This window comes from Anas acuta, chromosome 3 (genome assembly GCF_963932015.1).
Source record: "Anas acuta chromosome 3, bAnaAcu1.1, whole genome shotgun sequence".
NCBI classification, from domain to species: Eukaryota; Metazoa; Chordata; class Aves; order Anseriformes; family Anatidae; genus Anas; species Anas acuta.
In genome coordinates, this window is record NC_088981.1 from 105,354,897 (window position 1) to 105,376,034 (window position 21,138).

The window sequence follows — 21,138 nt, forward strand, 5'->3', positions numbered from 1 at the left end:
AACCAGCCTGACTGCTTGCTTTTCAGGTGTGACTTTTTTTTTTTGTATCCAATGCTCAAATTCTCCTGTATTCTTTATTTTCTTACATATCCCTTTTTTACTTTCCATATACACAAATTAGTATCTCCTGTGGCTTTAGCTGTTTGTTTATTTTCCTACATCATCATCTTTAGCAAGGTGGATTACTTTATGTCCTAACATGATAATGATTACAAAATGCCTGTAACTCCTAGAAGGTAAGAAAAAATGTTAAAAGAAAAAATAGTATTTTTGTTATTTCCTGACTTAGAGAAATAAAAAAACTATTAATAAAATTTTTAATTTTAAAACGTGTATTATGCTGAACACATCCTAACCATGTGAGAGCATTTAAAGCATACAGATTACCATGAACTCAACCAACCAGCTATTTGCAGACAGAATAACGTGTTCTGTACTTTACTGGCTCTAAACTACCATGTAACATCAGTAAATTCTATTCTGATATTTTTTCAGTAGTATTTCAAAGTAAAGCTTATTTATTTATTTATTTAAAATCAAGAAAGTGGTTCCAGGTGGAGTGTGATTTATAACTAATGTTCTCTTATTTGTCTTAACAAGACAGATGGGAAAGTAATATCAGACAGAAAATACCAATTTAACCTGTCTTGCAGCTCTGAAATAATAAACATTGACAGCTTAGATTTTCAGATTGCAAGGATTTCAATTTTATTTAGTTTTTATATTGTCTGAATTATGTTGTTCAGTGCAGAACTTTAGCTAAATTAGACATGCCTCAGCTAAACAGGTGGCATTCAAACTGTAAATTACAAGTTTGGGAATTAAGAGGAACTGTTTGAATATTTCTACAGTTTTGCAGACCTCACACCTGATACTTATACATGCTTTCCTTAGGAGAAGATTTATATTTTTCTATGTTGAATAGCTGAAGTTTAAGATAAGTAAGATTAACTTAAAAAAGAATGTAAATAGCTTCTTGTAATCACATCGATTTTCACTCCAGGTTATTGTTTTAACAGTTACATGTTGAAGTATACACCTAAGGACTCCAGAAAGTGCAACTTGGAAAAAAAATTACCGACTCTCCCATGCTACCTTATAATGCTGTAAATGAGATTTATTGTAGATTTTGATGTCAGTCTACTTCAGTATCCAATACTTACATAATACCAGTAGAAGAGCCTCCGTACTAATAATTTAATTGTTTTTGTTTGCTACTAGAGAGCATGAAGATTTATTTATTTATTAATTATTATTATTAAATACAAGTTTTTAGTTTGTACAGCTGGAAAGTTTTTTTTTTTGTCTTCCTTGCCTTTTACAGAAAGGCAATGGGAAGTACATCAGTAAGACAGACCTTTGTATGAACTGAAATAAGGGCATCCATAAAAGAGAATTTAAAAATAGAGATGAGCATTTATGAAATTATTTCTGCACTATACGCCACAAATATTGGTAAGTTTGGCATCTAAATTCAGATATTTAAAGTGAGTCAATGTTATTTGCAAGCTACATAATAAACTGAAACAAAAAAAACCTAAGTACTCTACTTCTAGTAGAGTCAGAGCAGAAATATCATTTCCTCAAATTATCATAATACATAGTTACGTAATTTTTATGTTCAGAGAGTTGCCTTCTTCCAAATGATCAAGTAAAAGCTTCTGTCAGGCCTCAGATTTTGAACCTTGTAAGTGATAGCCTGTTCCAAATAAAATCCTAGGAAATAAAGTGTAAACACATTATATACACCCATGAAAGAAAAAATGATCCATATTCAGTATTGTACCTTCAAGGCTTTCATGAGAAGTATCTTTCAAAGCCTAACCAAGGAATCCATATAGTAAGTTCTTACCCTTTTTCAACACTTGCATGCACTGCAGAAACGATGCCTTCTAGGATTCCAAGTGGATCTTTCACTGATGTAGAAGAACTGTCATTTGCTCTGTTAAAGTAAGACAAAATTCACCATGAAAAGCCCTTAACATTGTATCTAAATCTGTACAACTGCAGGATACATATGAATTGTTCAGCATTTATGGAAGTTTTCTACTTTCCTTGCTTAATTAGCACCCTTATTTTTGTATCAAAGCAATACAAGGAGTAACAAGAAAAAAGTTGGAAAGACAAATACTAAAAGACATCAGTGAAACTGGAAAGAAAATAGAGATAAAATTTAACATTTATAACACAGAGTAGCATAGCAAAACACATGTTTATTGCCTTAAATATCTCATCAGTAATAAGTAAACAAATACACTTAAGCATCACCATCTTTTCTTTCCAAATATCCTCATACTGTATCATATTGGTTTAAACCAACTTGACTGTAACCTGATGTCAAAAGAATCCTTTCTGCTGATTCATGCTTACCAGAAGCAACAAAAGGAAAAAAGAGAAAAAGGGTTGTTCAAGAACAGTGTGTGGGAAAGGGGAAGATAGGATGTTGTTCCATTGCCGGCTTATTGCGCATAGGTCGGAAGAGTGTGAATCACACTGCCCATCAGATGTTCCAGTTAAACCATAATGTTTTTCCATGGTGAAAATAAATATTGGAAAAGTCATCCTGATAGGAGAAAAAGCTTCACTACTAATGCAGTGGAAGTGATTTTTTTCTGCTAACATTTTCAGGGAAACAAATTTGAGATGCAACTCAGTGCTGAGAGAGGAAGAGATTTCACACTGGCATGCCAATAAATTACAGTGTCTCTTCATGCTTCACTTCAGTAGCAATGATGACTGTACTGAACTAGAAAAACAACAGTTTTGCCTATCTTAAGAGTTTGTCAATGCTGCATTGAAGCAAAGGAAGGCAAAAGCAAATAGTTCCAAAGTCAGTTTACTTAGGATGACTCAAAAACCCAGAGATAAGGTGTATTTTCTCTACTGTTCATCAGCATATCAAAGCTATTCTGCTACTAAAAATGTCAGCCTCTTACTATATCTCTTAAAAAAAAAAAAGTCTAGAGTCTGCTGACTGTTGTTTAAAGCAAAAATATACTCTGTAGCTGACTCTAATTTGCAAAAAAAAATTACAGTTTACTGAACTATTTCACAGATTTTGTGTCAAGAGTTATGAATTTTTATAATTTTGTCATGTATTATTTCAGAAAGGTAAATATTTTGCCTAAAAATGATTATACTGTATGGCATACAAACCTGAATTCTTAAAATCTTTAGTGTCTTCCTGTATTCAATATATTTTTTTTTTTTAAAACTTAACATGACTAGCACTTCAGTGAACAGCAATAGATTAAAAAACATGTGACTTCATTCAGAACAGATACAAGATAATTTGTTGCACAATGAAATCTAAATATTGTTTTACCTTACCATTCCTTTTGTGTTATTATACCACACTCACAAGTATGAAGTAAGACTGAAAAGATCATAATACCAGTCTTTTCCTCAAAAAATACTGTTACTTTGATGGGATCATCAAAGAAGTGCTATTGTTAATACCAATACTGTCATACGGTAGTTCAGAAAATTTTAGAAGTGTTAAGTTTAAATTCATATATTTAAAACATCTTGAGAATATTTGAAAATAATCAAGTTATAGTTTATGGTAAAGAAATATCCAGGGTTCCAGATTCCCAAAGGGGGAAAATGTCTGTCCAGTCAAATACTTTGGTCTCAGAAAAGTCTGTATTTTTCCACAGAGGAGACACACCAGATCAGAATGCTCTGTAAAATGAAACAAACAAAATCCTCTACATTTAGATTACACCAGCACTACACAAATGTGGAAATCATAGAAAGAACAGCAGTATTAAAGTAACCATTCATTGCAATTAGCATTAAGAGGTGGTTTCAAATTTGTTTTAAAATGAAAAAGCCAAGAAAATCTACAATATATTCCCTGAGTGACCAGAAATAAGACTCTTCATTAATGTCCTCTCCGTAGGCTCACTTTACATTTTTCTGTATTATTTTTTGTGGGGTTTTTTTGTTTGTTTGTTTTAGTAAGTTTGTAATAAGAGGACATCAACAAAGCATATGAATATTGCATATCTAAAGAAAACTAAGGGAATATTTATAAACCTTACGTACTAAGAGAACGATAGTTACCTGAAATGGAAAAGAAATAAGGCTGCAGTAGGGACGGGCCATGGAGATCTTAGTAGTTCTACTTACTCCAAATTACATTTAGTGTACCTATGTAAATTTCATATGAAAGGAGAATGACTAGCAAACCTTAGCTTCTGGGTTTCTTCAGTTTTGCAGACTGATTCTGAACAGTCCTAGCACTTGCTAAAAGTCCCTTAACTTGCAAAAGCCCTTAATCTCTAATTAGACATGAGAATCTGTAGCTCCTATGGCAACCAGGTTCTAAGCACTTCAAAAAACATGGGTAAAGAGAAACATATACACAAAAGCTGATGGACATTTCTGAAAACAGCAAATCACTATTTCAGACAATACAGCTGTGAAGCCAGTTCTTGGGTATGGTAGATACATTCATTTGCTCGAAGTTTAGAGTTCGTCATCCACAGACAGGTACTATTCCACTGAGAGGGAGGCAAGGAGAAGAAAATAAAAAGAGGCAAATCTCAAGCAATAAATTAGAGCTATCTATACTAAAAACATATGTAAAAGAAATTAAATCTAGCATCTTTTTTGAATCTTTTAAATCTTTGAATTTTTAAATCTTTTAAAAAGCTTAATATTGCCTGTACTTCCCAAAAACTTCCCAAGAACTGTTACAGAAACAAAAAAGAGATTACAGCCCACAAGACAAATATTGTGTCATTTGTTTTGTTCTTACTGATTTAAAATTAACAGCTACTAACAGAATCAAATATAATTAATGAAGGATTATTTTTTTATACAGATTATACGCTACTTGATGCATGTTTTAAACAACATACAATTCAGCATTCACCTCATAGGTATAAGCCTGGTGTAATTACACTGATAACAGCTTATTTTGATTTCAGTTCAGTTTCAGAAAAAGTGATGCATATTTAATCAAGTTCTTCAAATGCAACAAAGTACAAAGAATGCTTGAAAGGATAATAAATTAAATCCATCTAAGTCTTTTAACCTAATTATACTATTCATCATAAATACTTGATAATTCTTTCCTTTATCCAGCCTTATTTTTCTCTATTTTGTGCTTCTTTTAAATAACAGGAAAATAAGCAAGTAATACATTGTTGGTGTTATCATTCCAAACTGGGGAAAAGAAGCCATAACGTCAAACAGTCATTTCTGTAAGAATTATTATCAAATTATAAGATACCAGGTTGCAAGATTTCCCTGAAGAACCCCTGCTCAAACGAGATGAGATGGTGAAAAATCTGCTTTCCTCCTAAGTTAGGTGCTCAGTCTATTAAATACAAATTCAGAATTCCCACCAAACCTGTCCTGCTCATTGCCTGGTGAATACTTCCAAAATTTCATGAAACACAAAATCCATCTGAGCACAAAGGAGGCCATAATGTCTTCAACAGCTAAAATGCCTTCCCTGACTACATAGACTCCTAAGTAGAAGATTCTCACTCATGATACAAACTTCTCTTCATCATCCACGAACATTCCTTAAGTCATGGATCATGGAAAGTTTCCAATACATGACATGAGTGATCTTGGTCATGGAATAAACTGACTCTTAGATAAGTCTAGTTAGACTATCAGCATTACCAAAACCTTCAGAATCCCATGATTTCTTCTGAAGAAGTAACTAATTTCTGTTGACAGTAGCTTTTTTTCTACTTTAAATTTTGTGCACAAGAATTACAGAGTAAAGGAAGATAAAAGCACGGCATCGCTAGTAGGTCAAGGGAGGTGATTGTCCCGCTCTACTCTGCGCTGGTGCGGCCTCACCTCGAGTACTGTGTGCAGTTCTGGGCACCACAGTATAAAAAGGACATGAAACTGTTGGAGAGTGTCCAGAGGAGGGCTACGAAGATGGTGAAAGGCCTGGAGGGGAAGACGTACGAGGAACGGCTGAGGGCACTGGGCCTGTTCAGCCTGGAGAAGAGGAGGCTAAGGGGAGACCTCATCGCAGTCTACAACTTCCTCGTAAGGGGGTGTCGAGAGGCAGGAGACCTTTTCTCCATTAACACCAGCGACAGGACCCGCGGGAATGGAGTTAAGCTGAGGCAGGGGAAGTTTAGGCTGGACATCAGGAAGGGGTTCTTCACGGAGAGAGTGGTTGCACACTGGAACAGGCTCCCCAGGGAAGTGGTCACTGCACCGAGCCTGTCTGAATTTAAGAAGAGATTGGACTGTGCACTTAGTCACATGGTCTGAACTTTTGGGTAGACCTGTGCGGTGTCAAGAGTTGGACTTGATGATCCTTAAGGGTCCCTTCCAACTCAGGATATTCTATGATTCTATGATTCTATGAAAAGCAGTTAACAGAACTGGACAATGCTGCTTCTGAAATTATACCCTTAGACAAATAACTACACATATGTTATATTTAACAAGAGTTACTGTTTCTGCGAATATATGGCAGATGTTAAGCCTGTAATATTGTACGCTATTAAAAAATGAATAGAACAGAATAGAACAGAACAGAATAGAACAGAACAGAACAGTTCAGTCAGTTGGACCTTCAAAGGGACCTTCAAAGATCATCTAGTCCAACTGCCTGACCTCTTTGGGGCTTACCAAAAATTTAACTGTGTTATTGAGGGCATTGTCCAAATGCCACTTGAATATCAAGAGGCATGGGACATCAGCCACCCCTCCAAAAAGCCTGTTCCAGTGTTTGACCACCCTCATGGTAAAAAAAAAAAATTCCTGATGTCCAGCCTGAACCTCCACTGGCACAGCTTTGTGCCATGCCTTCATGTCCTGTCATTGTTTACCAGGGAGAGGAGAACAGCACCTCCCTCCCCCTCTGCCTCCCTACATCAGGAAGCTGCAGAGAGCAATGAGGTAAGGCTGCACCAACGCTAAACACAGGAGGAGAATCACCTCTTTTGACCAGCTGGCCATGATGTGTTTGATACACCCCAAAATGCAGTTTGTTCTAGCTGCCCAGGGCATGTTGCTGGCTCATGTTAAGCCTCCCGTTGTCCAGCACCCCCAGATCCCCTTCTGCTGAGATGACTCATCTTCAGTCTGTACCCATGTCTGTAATGCCATGTCTGGCATTACTCCATCCCAGCTGCAGAACCCAGCACGAAGACAAAAAAAAAAAAAGTAATTTTTCACAAAGGCAACATTTTCTTGAAGAATCTTCTGCAGTAGTCAGTCAATACTTTAATAACAGAAGATATTTTACTGTGTTTGAAGGGGGGTTGTAGTTATGAAACTGGAAGGAAGGATGCATATATTCAGTCACAGACATGATGTGTCTCTGCTTAAGTTTCAGGTAAATCACAGGCACTACCACATTTTTTTACATCCACACAGGCCTACTTCATTTATGGTCACTGTACCTTAATTACATTCCCTGTCACCATAGCTACGGAAAATCCAGGCAAACTCCAGTTCAGTGTTATAACCCTACAAGCACTACTCTGAATGTTAATTGTCAAAGGAATTTCTTTTCTGCAAAACTACTACATAAAATAACTGCACTGTATAACATATCAAAGCTCAGGAAAAAAAAATGTGAAGAGTATTCCCTTGAAACGTTACAATTACTGAAGAATAATTCAGCTTTCCAGGTTCACAGGCAAGACTTTTTCTTTAAACATATCTTTTTGTCCATGAACCCTGAAGTTAAAGTGTTGCACAAAAATGCTGTGGTTAATGTGTTTTGATTTGTGTTATGGTCTAGCTAGAAAGCTAATATCTGAGCATAGGATAGAGATGCATACAATTTCATTCACAGCAATGGCATCAAAGCCAGCAGGCTAAAGAGATGACAAGTCACAACCTTTCTTTTAAATGCTCACTATATTTAAAGAGACTCTACCTTATAATATTATCATCTTGCTGAATTTCGTAAGAGGGATAATAATATTTTAAGTATTTTTTATTCTACATTGGCTTTTACTTTATGCTTTTTACCACTGTAGTAGGCAAACTTTCCAGACTTCATTATGTGACTACTACCTACCACATGACTTTCCTCTCATCCTGTTGCACAGAAAAAAAGTAAATTAACTGGGCCATCTTGTTTCATAATATTTTGGTTGTTTTTTTTTGTTTGTTTTTTGTTTTTTGTTTTTTAACATCAGTTTGTATTTATAAAGAAGAATACTTGTCAAAAGAATGCACATCACAAACCAGATGAAAAGTTGTGAATTTCTGAGTTCTTCTGAAGCCTCCAAGTAATTCCTCTGCCTTTCCATTTTTTTCCACTGGAGGGATGCACTTTCCATTCTTTAATGGTTTAATGGCTTTCCATTCTTTAAGTACTGATTAAGAATTATTGGTTGTGGTCTATATGCAAAAACTTTATTAAATAAACTTTCAGACATTCAAGCTTTGCAACGCGTATAAAAAGCAAATATGTTAGTATAGAGAAGAGTAAAAGAATTTCAGGACATCCATCCTAGTCTGCATATTAATATGAATCACTACTGTTGAATTAAATAGACTTTATGTCCAGATGCATCACACAGACCAGATGTATCATTCCAGCCAGGAACATCAAGACCTGGATCATCTAAAGCCAAATTATTCCTCACAAAATGGACATGGCCATACAAGAAAGACAATGTTACTGATGTTGCTATGCAGAAAACTCTGCCATTACTGGGGATGCTATGAACACTCAAACTGAGTGACAGAAGACATTCATTTTCTGTCAAAGAGGGCTGCAAATGCTTTGACAGGCTCCCTTCTTTTTATCTGTGACTATCCAATCTGATTATACACACAAATGCTAAGGAAAAAAATAGGTAGAGCTATACATTATTTTCCATGCTATATTTGTTTCTGTATTTCTGGCATGCGTATTCAAATCATCCTACCCACATGTAATTCTTCCACATGCAAAAGAATCAAGTAAATTGCAGAAGTTTTATCCATCTAAGCTGGTTTTAAAAGTGATAGAGTTTAACAGCCATTTAACAATTGAATACTCTTTAGTATGTGTTGCATACATCTCTTTGGAACAGAAATACTTCAGAAGAGAGTTCTAAATAGTTAAATGAGAAATATCTGTTCATTTGTTATGATATAAAACTACCTTCTCCCCTATCCCCTGCCACTACTCTTCCTCAAAAAAATAAAGTAAGTTTTCTACTGATCACATAGGTCATCAACACATGGTCTTTCACTTGGAATATTCAGTACATCAAAGACACAGCCAGGCAGAGGTAGCACTCTGCAACATCAAATCCAAGACAGCATCTACAAATAAAAATCCCTGATGAATTGCTGTCACTGGACTACAGAAGAACAAAAAACCAAACCAAACCAAAAAAAAAAAAAAAAGTGAGTGTTTTTGTGCTGCTCTGAAGGAAAAAGAACATAACCAACAAAAAGATTTTTAAGAGCTGATTGGTATTCTGTCAACTATGATGAAAAAACAAAAACCACCAACACACACACACACACACACACAAAAAAAAAAAAAAAAAAACACTTGTGCTCTATTTTTTTCCTGAACAATGATATAGATGTAAAACCCTAGAACTTCATTCTCTGTTTGCTTCTTTCAGAATTTCACATCTCAGATGTAGTCTAACAGCAATGGAGACTGAATATACTCTTTGGTCAAGGGTTGTCAGAAAACATCCAGAAAGACACACTGATTCAATCATGTTAAGTCATAGGGCTGAACTCTGCTAACTCTTTGACAGGAAAGAGGACAGGTTGTTCCTAAGTAGCTACAAAAATTCACAGACTTTCAAATATCCTAAACCTTGTTAAAAGAATAAGGGCATCTTCACAGGCTTATTCAATCCTAACAAACCTTATCAATGTACACTCAACTTATAGATTGCCATTTGAGCCCACAAACCACATTCCCTATTACTTCACTGTCCTAATAAATAACCTATCCTTTAGATAGTGCCTTACACTGTGGCAGGGAAAAAGTTGAACCTCAAAAGACATACTAATTTATGTCTAACATTTTGTGCCAAAAGAATTTTGTGGTCACCATGGCTATGAAAGCTGCCAAATCTCTTACCAAACCACAGGAGGTATTAAAAATGGCAAGCTCAGTTAGGACTGAGTATTAAACACAATGAATAAAAAGCACCTTATTTAACTGAACAGCTTTTCAATAAACATGCTTTTCTTTCCCTCACCTGTGTCCATATTCTCACTATGCTCACACACATGTATTTTTAACAGTTCTATATTCCCAGAGACGTTACATTCTCCCTAATGCAAGTTAAATTAAAATGGTTTCAGTCTCAGACTCGTGAATGAAAGCAACATCCCTTCTGGGCTAGAAGACATTACATACATTAAATAGAGGCTGCTGCTAACCCAACGGGCAGTATGCTCTTCAATACAGAAATCTTCCTTCCTTATGACATGACAAGTACTGAAGAAACACACCGTGATTATAGTAGTTCTATAGATTCTTTCTCACAAGTGTTAGAATTTAGAAGCCATACTACAAAGAATCATGCAACTAAAAGATCATTGTAGTGAAGTTTATATAAACTCTGAACTCTCTGATAATGAGATTAAGATGGCCACCATCAACTTATTTCATCTTCCTTTGTATCACTCAGGTCTCACCAACATCTCGACACAATTAGTCAAGGATTCGTAACTATAAACTGTATGGAAATTAGTTATTTTGCATTTTCTACATACTTTTAAAATAAAAGATGACTCAGCTTGCTGTAGTTGTATGAACAGATTGGTTTGGTTTACGTAATACAATGGAAAAGATAAATGCTTAGGTTTTGGAGCTGTGAATTCTAGAAAAAGATAGAAATAAAGCCTTACTTCTGGCAGGGAACGCCTCTGTAATGACACTATCAGCAGCAATAAACAGTAAGTGTCAACACTGAAAAAGTTGATCAAATAAACGTCCTTCCTCACATCAGAAATCTGTTTCTGTCCAGGAAGTCAGCTAATTGTGTGTTTTGTTTGCTTTTTAATCATTGCTGCTTTAAAATGCTGCAGGAAGCATAGAACAATTAGACTTAATTTGGGGGTTGGATGTGATACAGAGGGAGGTGGAAGAAGAAGAGAAAAAACTTAAAGAAGTGTTCTTTAAGAGAACAAAGAACAAAGAATTATGGCCTATATATTCATGATTTTAAAGAAACACACATCTCAAAAGCTTGAAAATTATAAAAAAAATAAAATAAAAAAATAGAACGTTTCCCGAAATACCCTGGCAAGTTATTCAAAAGATGGAAATTGTACTTATTCCTGTAGAATTAACTGTTGTGGCAACAGCTGTTGCTAGACCTTTGCTGCCCAAATACCTGCAGAAGCATGTACGCACTATCTCCAACAAACATGTTTTTAATTCTGTTGTTCTTAAAATGAAAATTATGTCCAATTATAAATTTGCCAAAAAATCAAAAATGTACAAACACACACATAATGGAACAATATTGTAAAGCCAAGATTTAAAATTTAAAAGCACTTTTCAGTGAACAGGATCAGTAATGTTGCTTGTTTTGTTCCAATTGCCCAGGCTTCCCAAACTCAGAGAAATATAACTATCTTATCTGAATAGAAAAATATAGGTCAGCAAGAGCATAAGAACTCAGTTCTTCTCATTGCCATATCTTCTGTAAAATCCAGACATCCAAAGCAAGCAAGTGCTCAATATATATATTATATTTATATATATATTTATTTATTTATTTATGTATTAAAAAAGGAGGAGAGATTCAATGGTTATAGTAGACTTACCTTAGAGTGCATATAATTTTTTTAATAGCACATTGAACAATGTCCTTGGGAGAAAGACCTAGATCTCCAACAGCAACTTGTATCAACTGTTGTATCATGTCCAGGGGCTGACCATCTATACACATAGTTACTGCTTGGTCATGGATTTTTTCTCTCTCTGATCTTGACAAATCATATAAATAGCCATACTTCTGTAGTACATCCTGTGAACAGATAATTTTTGAACATGAAACAACGTACTCTTTATTTACAGGTACATTTCATTCAGGGTCTTCATTTCTACCAAGATAATACATATACTACAAAACAAAAAAGACTGATGGAAAAGAATTTTAAAAGACTGGGTCAACAAAAACAAAGCTATAAAACACTAACAAAATATGACAGCAGCTTGATGTGCATCACTGCTAGTTATAGCTACACTCAAAACAAATATGTGATCAGTAACCATTACCTGTTTGCTGTTTTTCAAGTAAGTAATAAAACTATGAGTGAGTGTTTCCAGATGAGCAAGAGATTGCTGCAAGTGATTCAGAGTTTTTTCATAAGCAACAGATGGATTTTCAGCATCTTCCATGTCATTCTCAGAAGGTTTTTTTCTTGATTTCTCAGAAAGATGTTTGACTGCCTTAATAGCCTTCTTAGTCACTTCTATCCTGGTTTCAACTGTCAGCTGAAAAAGATTGCTCAATATTTAATCATTATTATTATCTATATGCTACTATTTGTATTACAGCAGTGCCTACAGTTCAGGTAGCTCCACTTTCCTACATTATTGTACAAAACTAAATGAGCTATTTTAGGAGAAACAACCATATTTCTTATTAGTCATTTATTCAAAAAAAAAGATCAGTATCCCATGTACTTTCTTCTGTTGTCCTTTCTTTTATTGACATTAAATCTGACTCACAATAGAACATACCAAACTTTCCTTAACAAATAATATTCGTGATTTTTGCAGACTGCCACTTTTTTGTTGGTGGTGTTTTTGTTCTTTGAATTTTGTATTAAGAAAAACCCAAACACAGAAAATTAACTTAAGGTTAGTTTTGTTAGGTTTAGCTTATGGTATGAAATGTATCTCCAAGACTATGATCATAAGTGAAGATCACTTGGAGGTCTACCAACTTAGGCCATATATATACTTTGATCTGCTTGCACATTTACCGCAGATAACTTCACACTATCTGCCAGTACATGCAACCTACACCACGCTACTACTGCAATGAAGATTGTGCAGCTATCAAGTTTTTTTCAGTCTCTCAAAGGATATTACAGTTTCACAAATTTTAAAAAGTGCAGGCCACAACAGATTGGATGTGAGGGAGACACAAATTCCTTTCAAATCGACTTATTTAAAGCACAAGTTATACAGAACAGCAAGTTACTATTTTGAAAGACCTTTACAACTACATGTTTAAACCAAAACAAGAACGTCTTTTTTTTTTTTTTTCTTTTTTCCATTAAACTTCCCATAGAGATGAATTTCTGGATACAGAGTTATACATACACTGAATGAAGTCTCCCACTACGCACAAAGGAGTCATTCCTGCATGTCAGAATGGAACTGAGCACTTCAGAACAGAACCCAGGCAATGATTATAGATTTCTAAGCTTCCAGAAACCAAGAGTACTTCAAGAACAGATACAGATAGAAATACTCTTCATACAGACAAGACAAGCAGCAGACTGCTGTGTTCTTAACCCAGCAGCCTCACCTGGAAGTCCAAAACAAACTCTGAAATATCATTTTTAAAATTCATATATACTTTGCTAATTTTTAATTTCAAGTACCATTTTAAAGATGCTTCCAATATACTTTCTTTCCTCTGCCCATACCCACAGCATTAGATACTTTAACATCAGCTGTTTTAATTACTGGTATACTGGACAAAAACATGCAAACTTTAATTTTCAAGTAAAATTACACAAATAGAAAACAAAGCTTGAATTTGTATGGTATTGAATAAGAAAGAGGCTGATTTACCATAAAAAGAGGAAAATTAAGCTGCTATAAACATTCTTTTTAAGGAAGTCGATTTGATATTTACATCATGAATTAGACTTATCTACTTGTAAAGCCATAGAAAGCTTCACAAAGAATAGCAAGTGGAATGTTTTACAGCTTTTATATATCCATGCATATTACTTTTCGCTAAATATACATGGTGAAAAATGTAGGGGTTGCTCTCATGTTTTAGTGCTGTTGCTGTAAACCACAGCAATTATCTACTGCTATTTAATACTAAAAGCAAAATGGGAGGACATTTTGGGAACAACGAAGGAAATCTTGCCAGTATTAACAGAGTAAATACAAAGGATATCATAAAATCATATGGTTTGGATTGGAAGACACCTTAAGGAACATCTAGTTTCAACCTCCCTGCCACGGGCAGGGATACCTTCTACTAGACCAGGTTGCTCAAAACCCCATCAAACCTGACATTAAACATTTGCAATGATGAGGTATCTGTAAGTTCTGTGGCAACCTGTTCCAGTGTTTCACCTCCCACATAATGAAGAATTTCTTCTGAAGATGTTACCTAAACATCCCTCTTTCAGATTACCCCTTGTCCTATGTCTACACATCCTTGTAAAAAGTCCTTCTCTATCTTTCTAATTAAGCTCCTTTATATATTGAAAAGTTGGAAAACGTTTTAACTGGAACCTTCTCTCATCCAGGCTGAACAATCCCAATTCTCAACACCATTCTTCACAGCAGAGGTGCTCCAGCCCTCTGACTGTTTTTGTGGCCCTTCTCTGGACCTTCTCCAATAGGTCCGTGTCTTTATGTGCTGAGGACCCCAGAACTGGATGTGCTCCTACAAGTGGGATCTCATGAGATCAGGACAGAGAAAGAGAATTACTTCCTTCAACCTGCTGGCCACACTTCTATTTATGCAACCCAGGATACAGTTCAAAAATGAATCATTTCCATTCCCATTAAAAGAAATTAGGTATGATTTTGTTACTTTGAACAAGGTCTCAACATCAGGTTTTACTATAAGCAGGGAAAAGGTGATGCTGTTCATATCACATTAAAATTTAATGACCACAGATGGATTTATGTATCCATTTTGTAAACCTCATAAAAGATTAAAACATTTACCTTTTTCATTTTTCCTCTTCTACTGTATATTCTAATGTTCAAAATGCAATTAAGAGAGATGCAAAAGGCAAACAGTTCAAGTATTCCATCTGTTATATCCTAGAGAACAGTGTGAATATACTGCATGTTTGCAAGTCATGAGGCTATCAGTGTATACAGAATAAAGCATTAAAAAAAGAATACAGGTTCTTTCCAAGACCATTTTAATTTTGCTTTCATATTTCCATAGTGCTGAACTGCAGCACTACTATTTAATTTCTCTGATTATTTTATTCTCAAATGTGAATGGCTATCCCTCCATACTTCTAGTCAGTTCAGTAATGAGATTTGGTGTCACACCCCGTGACAAAAAACAGCTTAGGGGCTAGTTCAATTTTTGTTTGAATGTGAAGTTGAGTTTTCCTTTTAACAAGTTTTTATAGTTTAAAAATATTTTTAATTTTATAGGCCACGTGTGATAAAAAGTACTAAAAAGCTGTTTTCATTTTCAAGTAAAGGAATATCACACACTATTTCAGCTCAACAGATTTCACTCTTTAGGGTGAAAATTCACCACAGAAGCCAGTTTCCTTAAGAATATCTAAGTATTTCTCAATAAAGTATTGTACAAGTAACATTTACTTATGTATGAAGATCCTGACCCTGCCACTCTTACTGCCTGTGATTAACATTCAACTCTGAGATGACAGAAACAGCTTCCCTTCTAATTCCACAGAAACCTGGGATTCCAGCAACATAATCACAGAATGGCTGAGGTAGGAAGAGACCTCTGGAGGTCATCTGGTCCAACCCATTCCCAAGCAGGGACACCCAGGACCAGTTCCTAAAAATCCTACTTCCACTATCTCGCTTTAAGCTTCTCCTCAAGGTCCGCTTAAAAGCAAAAAAAAAAAAAGAAAAAAGAAAAAAAAATGCTGTCTCAGTTCTCAGTGAGATTAGAAATTACTTCATGGTAATCATTATGGTTTTTTTTTTTTTTTTTCAATCTTTTACCTATATTAAGTATCAATACCTCCATGAAATATGGAAATGTACAAAAGTGTTAGGGGAGTAAGAAACCAATATAGTATGCCCTTGGCCACAGAACTGGGCTGGGAAGAAAGTGCTGATGTAGAGAGTTAAAATAGCGATTACATGACCATCACTGCTTCAAAACAAGATGAAATTTTAAGTAACAACTGCAAACCAAAACACAACTTTTATGTATGAAGCACTTTTCAGATGAAAGTTAGAGAAAAGAGATCTCTCGGAAATATTTTTTCAATAACTACTACAATAATTTTTCATCATACACTTGCACTTGAAAACCATTAACTGAATTTTAAGGAAAGGCTAGTTTAGTTGCAAGCTGGTCAAAGAGCTATTTCATTCCCAAACCCAGTGCATGGTAGATACTAAATCAGCTGATTTGACCAACTTCTTCAAACACTTATTGAGTTTGTTTTATGACTTTGAGTTTCATCCAAAAAGCTGGCAGATTTCTGCTAAAAAGGTTAACTTAGATAGCTACAGCAATAACCTTGAAGGAGCCATCAACAGCTCCTTCCCTTTACTCCTACTCATCTTATGGGACTAGAGAAACTGTATTAGAATCCTAAACAGAAATAAACAAAAAATTTCAAAGCACATGCACAGGGGAGGCTATCCAACCTTTCCCTGCATCATTCATCCACACTAAATGAGAAATTTTCCTGAAAGGTACATTAACAGAAAGAATTTGTAGTCATGAGGAGCAATCACACATGAAGACACTATTACCATCTCATTATAGCACAGTCATCCCCTGGCTACCTCAGTTCAGGGTCATGTCTGGCAACTGAAACCTTGGCATGACCGTCAGTTTTTTCCTGATAGGCATACAAACCTGAATATTTAGAATCACAAAATATCCCTGTTTGGAAGGGACCCACAAGTTGCATTGAGTCCAACTCCTATGTCTACACAGGATGACCCCAAAATCAAACCACATTTTCAGCAAATGCTTATTGAATGCCAGCAGGCTCAGTGCTATGCTCCCTGGGGAGCCTGTTGCAGTGCCCAACCACTCTCTTCACAGAATTGTAGGGGTTGGAAGGGACCTCCAGACATCATTGGGTCCAACCCCCCTGCAAAAGCAGGCTTGCTACAGCAGGTTGCACAGGTAAGGGGTTCTTCTCTGGGTGAAGAACCTTTTCCTAATACCCAGCCTGACCCTCCCCAGTCCCAGCTCCATGCCGTTTCCTCGGGTCCTGTTGCTGTCCCCAAAGACCAGAGCTCAGTGCCTGCCCCTCCGCTCGCCTCGTGAGGGAGCTGCAGGCCGCCATGAGGCCACTCCTCAGCCTGCTCTGCTCTGAGCTGAACAAACCAAGGGACTCAGCTGCTCTTCATACGCCTTCCCCTCTAGACCTTTCACCCCCTTTGTTGCCCTCCTTTGAACACACTCTGAGTTTTACGTCCTTGTTTACTTGATACAAAGGATCGAAAACCTAATCACAACAATGGTTCCACTGAAGAGGTGTAAGAGACAGCTGACAGTACTTTATTTCTAACATAACTTTATGTTAGAAATACGTTTACAAACAGATTTCACTGGGCAAAAAGAAACTGTAGATCTGGTAGTATATGCTACAGACACAGAAGTACATCCTTTCAGTAACAGGCTTTCAGCAAGATGGAAATTACAACAGAGTTTATAATTTACATTATTACAGTGCCTAGAAACCATACGCAGTGGCGGAACACCTCTCTGTGGAATATCCTATTCAGAATGCAAAAGCCTGGTAGTAAACAGAAGCCTGCAGCACAGCAAATTTTAGGATCAGCACAAGTGAAATAAACAAACACATAAGAGAAGTATCTTATTCTCTGATGAACCACAATACTGGGACTTTGGGGTGCCATGAAAATCTTTCTGATCCTCAGAGCTAACTCCTTTATATATATATCTATATACTATATACATATAATAGATATGATATATCATATATCTCTATGTTATAAACATAATATATATAGATATATGATACGATATATATGATATACGATATAGATATGTGATATATAAAATATACATATATTTTATACAGTGACAGATATAAAAAGAAGAGAGAGGTTTATAGGAAGGTAGCTTTACGAATTTATCTTTAAAAATTGTAAAATGAAAACTGCAAATATTTGCTGAGAATTTCTCCCTGACAGTGTATCAACCGTGCTTCACCTGAAGTTTGAGTTTTTTCAAATGCATCTGCTTACCTTTGTGACAGCTTTTGAAGAAAAGGTAATTTCGTCAATAAAAGTGATGATATCATCTGGATCAAGTCTATCAAAGTACTTTGAACACACATCATATGCATGTAGCCACTCATCCATAGTTTCTGGTATTTTTTTAATGAGATGGTTATCACCGTTCCAAAAAAGTTTTTGTAACCAGACAGCATAAAGAGAGCTTGGTGACAGCATACCGCCATCTTTTTTAGGAATTTTGGGAGCCAGTTTGGAAATAGATAAGATATTTTGACTCGTAAGTACTGGCTCCAGAGTTCCCAGAGGGTTTTCGTTTTCATCTATTAAGTTTTTGTAATTAAGACCTATTGACAGAAGGAGAAAAAGACAAATGAAATATAAGTTATTCGTTATTTTCAATGTTATTTAGTTATTTAAATATAAATCTACTCAAACTCCACATTTCTGTGCAATTCAGTCAGAACTAGAAAAACTCTTGCTCCACTTCCATTTTCAATCACGTATATTGACGGACTGGGGAGGAAGACAGGTTTGCATGCAGATAACACCAGGATTTTATGGTGACCTCATATATGAGATCTCTCAGTCCCTGGAACATATTTTGACTTCATATATTGATATATATATACACACACAAAAAAAACCACAGATTTTCAAATATGCAAGGATATTTTTAGCACGTAGAATCATGAGACCATTTTTTTAAATATAAATCCTATAAAAGCTCATCTTAATAGTATCTTATCAATACTTGACTTTATAAGCAAATTGAAAACGGTATTCAAAGTTTCAAAATACTTTCCAGCAGTGCTCTTTCATATGTATTGTCTAATAATGCAAGAGGAATAAATAATGTATTTCTGCAAAGACAAAAAGTAACATCAAAGAAAAAAATACAAAATAAAAGTACCCTCTTTACAAAAATGCTAATATTCTCAAATGACTTAAGACAGTTAATGTTGAACCTGCAGGCTAGAAAATTATGCTTCAGGATGACTATTTTTTCTTAAAAAATCATTATACATCATTGCTAATAATTCTGACTTGCATCACCAACAGAAATCTGTTTTTAATCTATCATTATAGGCAAAAAAAATTTAACTTAAATTTCCGGTAATACAAAGAGAAGGAACTTCTCTCTTCTTATAATGCACGACTAACCCACCAAATTGCTTGCAGGCATCTGATATGCTCATTGAAAAAAAATAATAAGAAGTGCTTGGCAAGTATAAATTAGATAAACATAACCATGTCAACACTCATATAACAGAATAATAAATACAGCTAGGAGAAAAAAAAAAAAAAAACAAAAAAAAAACATTAACTCTCTTACCTGGTGCAACTGCTTTGAATTTTTTCAGGAGTCGAATGTGAGTTTCAGGTTTCACAGCATGCTTCACGAATTCTGAGCAACCACAATTTTCAAGGAGTGTGAAATAATAAAGCAACCGCTGATGATCTCTACCTTCAATACTTGGGTAAACATATTTAACCATGTGTTCATGTAAAGTTTCAGGACTTGTTTTCAAAGTCTCAAAAAGACCAAGACTTTGTGCTCTTTCTTCTATTTCCAGAGTGGACAATCTGTATTTAGAAAGAATTTTGCTTTAAAGGCATGGACATGCCATTAATGCCTTTTCAGTTCAACACTTACGGAGACAAAACAATACTTTTCTTTGTTGAGTAGTAAGGTTCAACTTTGTAAGAGATTCTGAAAGAGCAAATACTTGTTCATAGATAGCTTCTGTTTATGGAGAATTGAAACTAAGGAGTTCTTTCATTTCCTGATCATATTATTTGTTTATTTGGACATGAAGACTAAGGGTGACACACTTAAGACTTTTATGTGTGATTCAAAGCAGCATTTCAAATCTCTAATTATATGTAAAATCTCTAATTATATGTAAAAGTAGACATGTCCAGTGCATGTGTATAGGAATTTTAAGCTTCTGCTTAAAAAACAAAAGCCAACAATAACAAAAAAAAATATGCACACAGCACTTGTGGTTGAGAGATGTTAGAAAAATCTTAAAATCTTACAGCTCAACCTGTTCTCTCATTCTATTACATTTTCTGTAGTAAATGAGGACCTGTGCATTCTTTTAGAGAACATCACTGAAAATTGACTCTTGTCCACCAGTTTATCTATTTGACACTATCACTCTTACTTCACGTTTAATTTGACAGTTTTATTATGCTACCTTTCAAATTGTCATCCATAAAAACTTATGAAAATACCAAAAATCTCAGGTTGACCTCAGCCAGTCTCACTGCTGAAAGTTTTTTTCTTGACCCTTTTGAAATGAATACATTAGTTCATTCACAGCATGAATTCAGACACTTCCAACAGACTACATAAAAGACAGTTGAATGCAATCACTCCTTTTTTCCCCCTCAACAGAGGTAAAAATGGATGTATATCAATGAAGTCTCATCTTGAGTTTATACATTTCTCAACAGAAATTTTTACCTAAAATCTAAGGAAAGAAGTCACCTAAGGATGAGCATCAAACTGACTCTTCCCCGCATCCAGCCACAGGCCACCTTAGGTAGGTATGTTTCAATTTGAGATTTGATGTCTTCTAACCACATTTGATTTTTTTCTACCTTTACAATTGATTAAATTAGAATTTTGACATCATTTTTCCCTCGGTATATATGCCACAAATAAGGTAGGGTTTCTTTTTGATATCCAAGTCAAGTAAGTAAGTTTCATTCTTAAAGATGAGTTTCATACAGCAAATACTACAGACAATTTTTTTTTTTAATTAATCTCTGATTTCTAAGGGAGAAGTTATTTTTGAGTTATTTTTATGGCTAGAACTGAGCCCACAGGCTAGAAACCTAACCTTGTAAGCTTTAATTTAGGTCTCTAGATTCTAGCTGTTTGCTAAGTGTAATGGTTCTACCATATTAAGGGAAAAATGTCTGCTACTAATGGAAATAAAATGTCATTCACTCTTAATACTCTTAATGTAAGACAAAACTGACACTTGGAACTGATTTATATCAAGAAAGAGATTGGAAAGCTCTGAATACACTTTCTTTCCATACCATCCAGC

At 35.2% G+C, this 21,138-nt stretch overlaps 1 protein-coding gene across 3 annotated transcripts in view; it reads right to left on the reverse strand.

Annotated features, from left to right (window-relative positions):
• NBAS (NBAS subunit of NRZ tethering complex) overlaps window positions 1-21,138 on the reverse strand; it is a 178,030-nt gene that overhangs the window by 49,620 nt on the left and 107,272 nt on the right. For all 3 annotated transcript variants that reach the window (XM_068678623.1, XM_068678621.1, XM_068678622.1), the window contains 5 exons: window positions 19,410-19,660; window positions 18,086-18,420; window positions 12,200-12,418; window positions 11,746-11,948; window positions 1,853-1,942 (listed from right to left, as the gene is read on the reverse strand). In XM_068678623.1, the coding sequence (XP_068534724.1) occupies window positions 1,853-1,942; window positions 11,746-11,948; window positions 12,200-12,418; window positions 18,086-18,420; window positions 19,410-19,660 (1,098 nt within the window). The remainder of the gene's footprint in view (window positions 1-1,852; window positions 1,943-11,745; window positions 11,949-12,199; window positions 12,419-18,085; window positions 18,421-19,409; window positions 19,661-21,138) is intronic.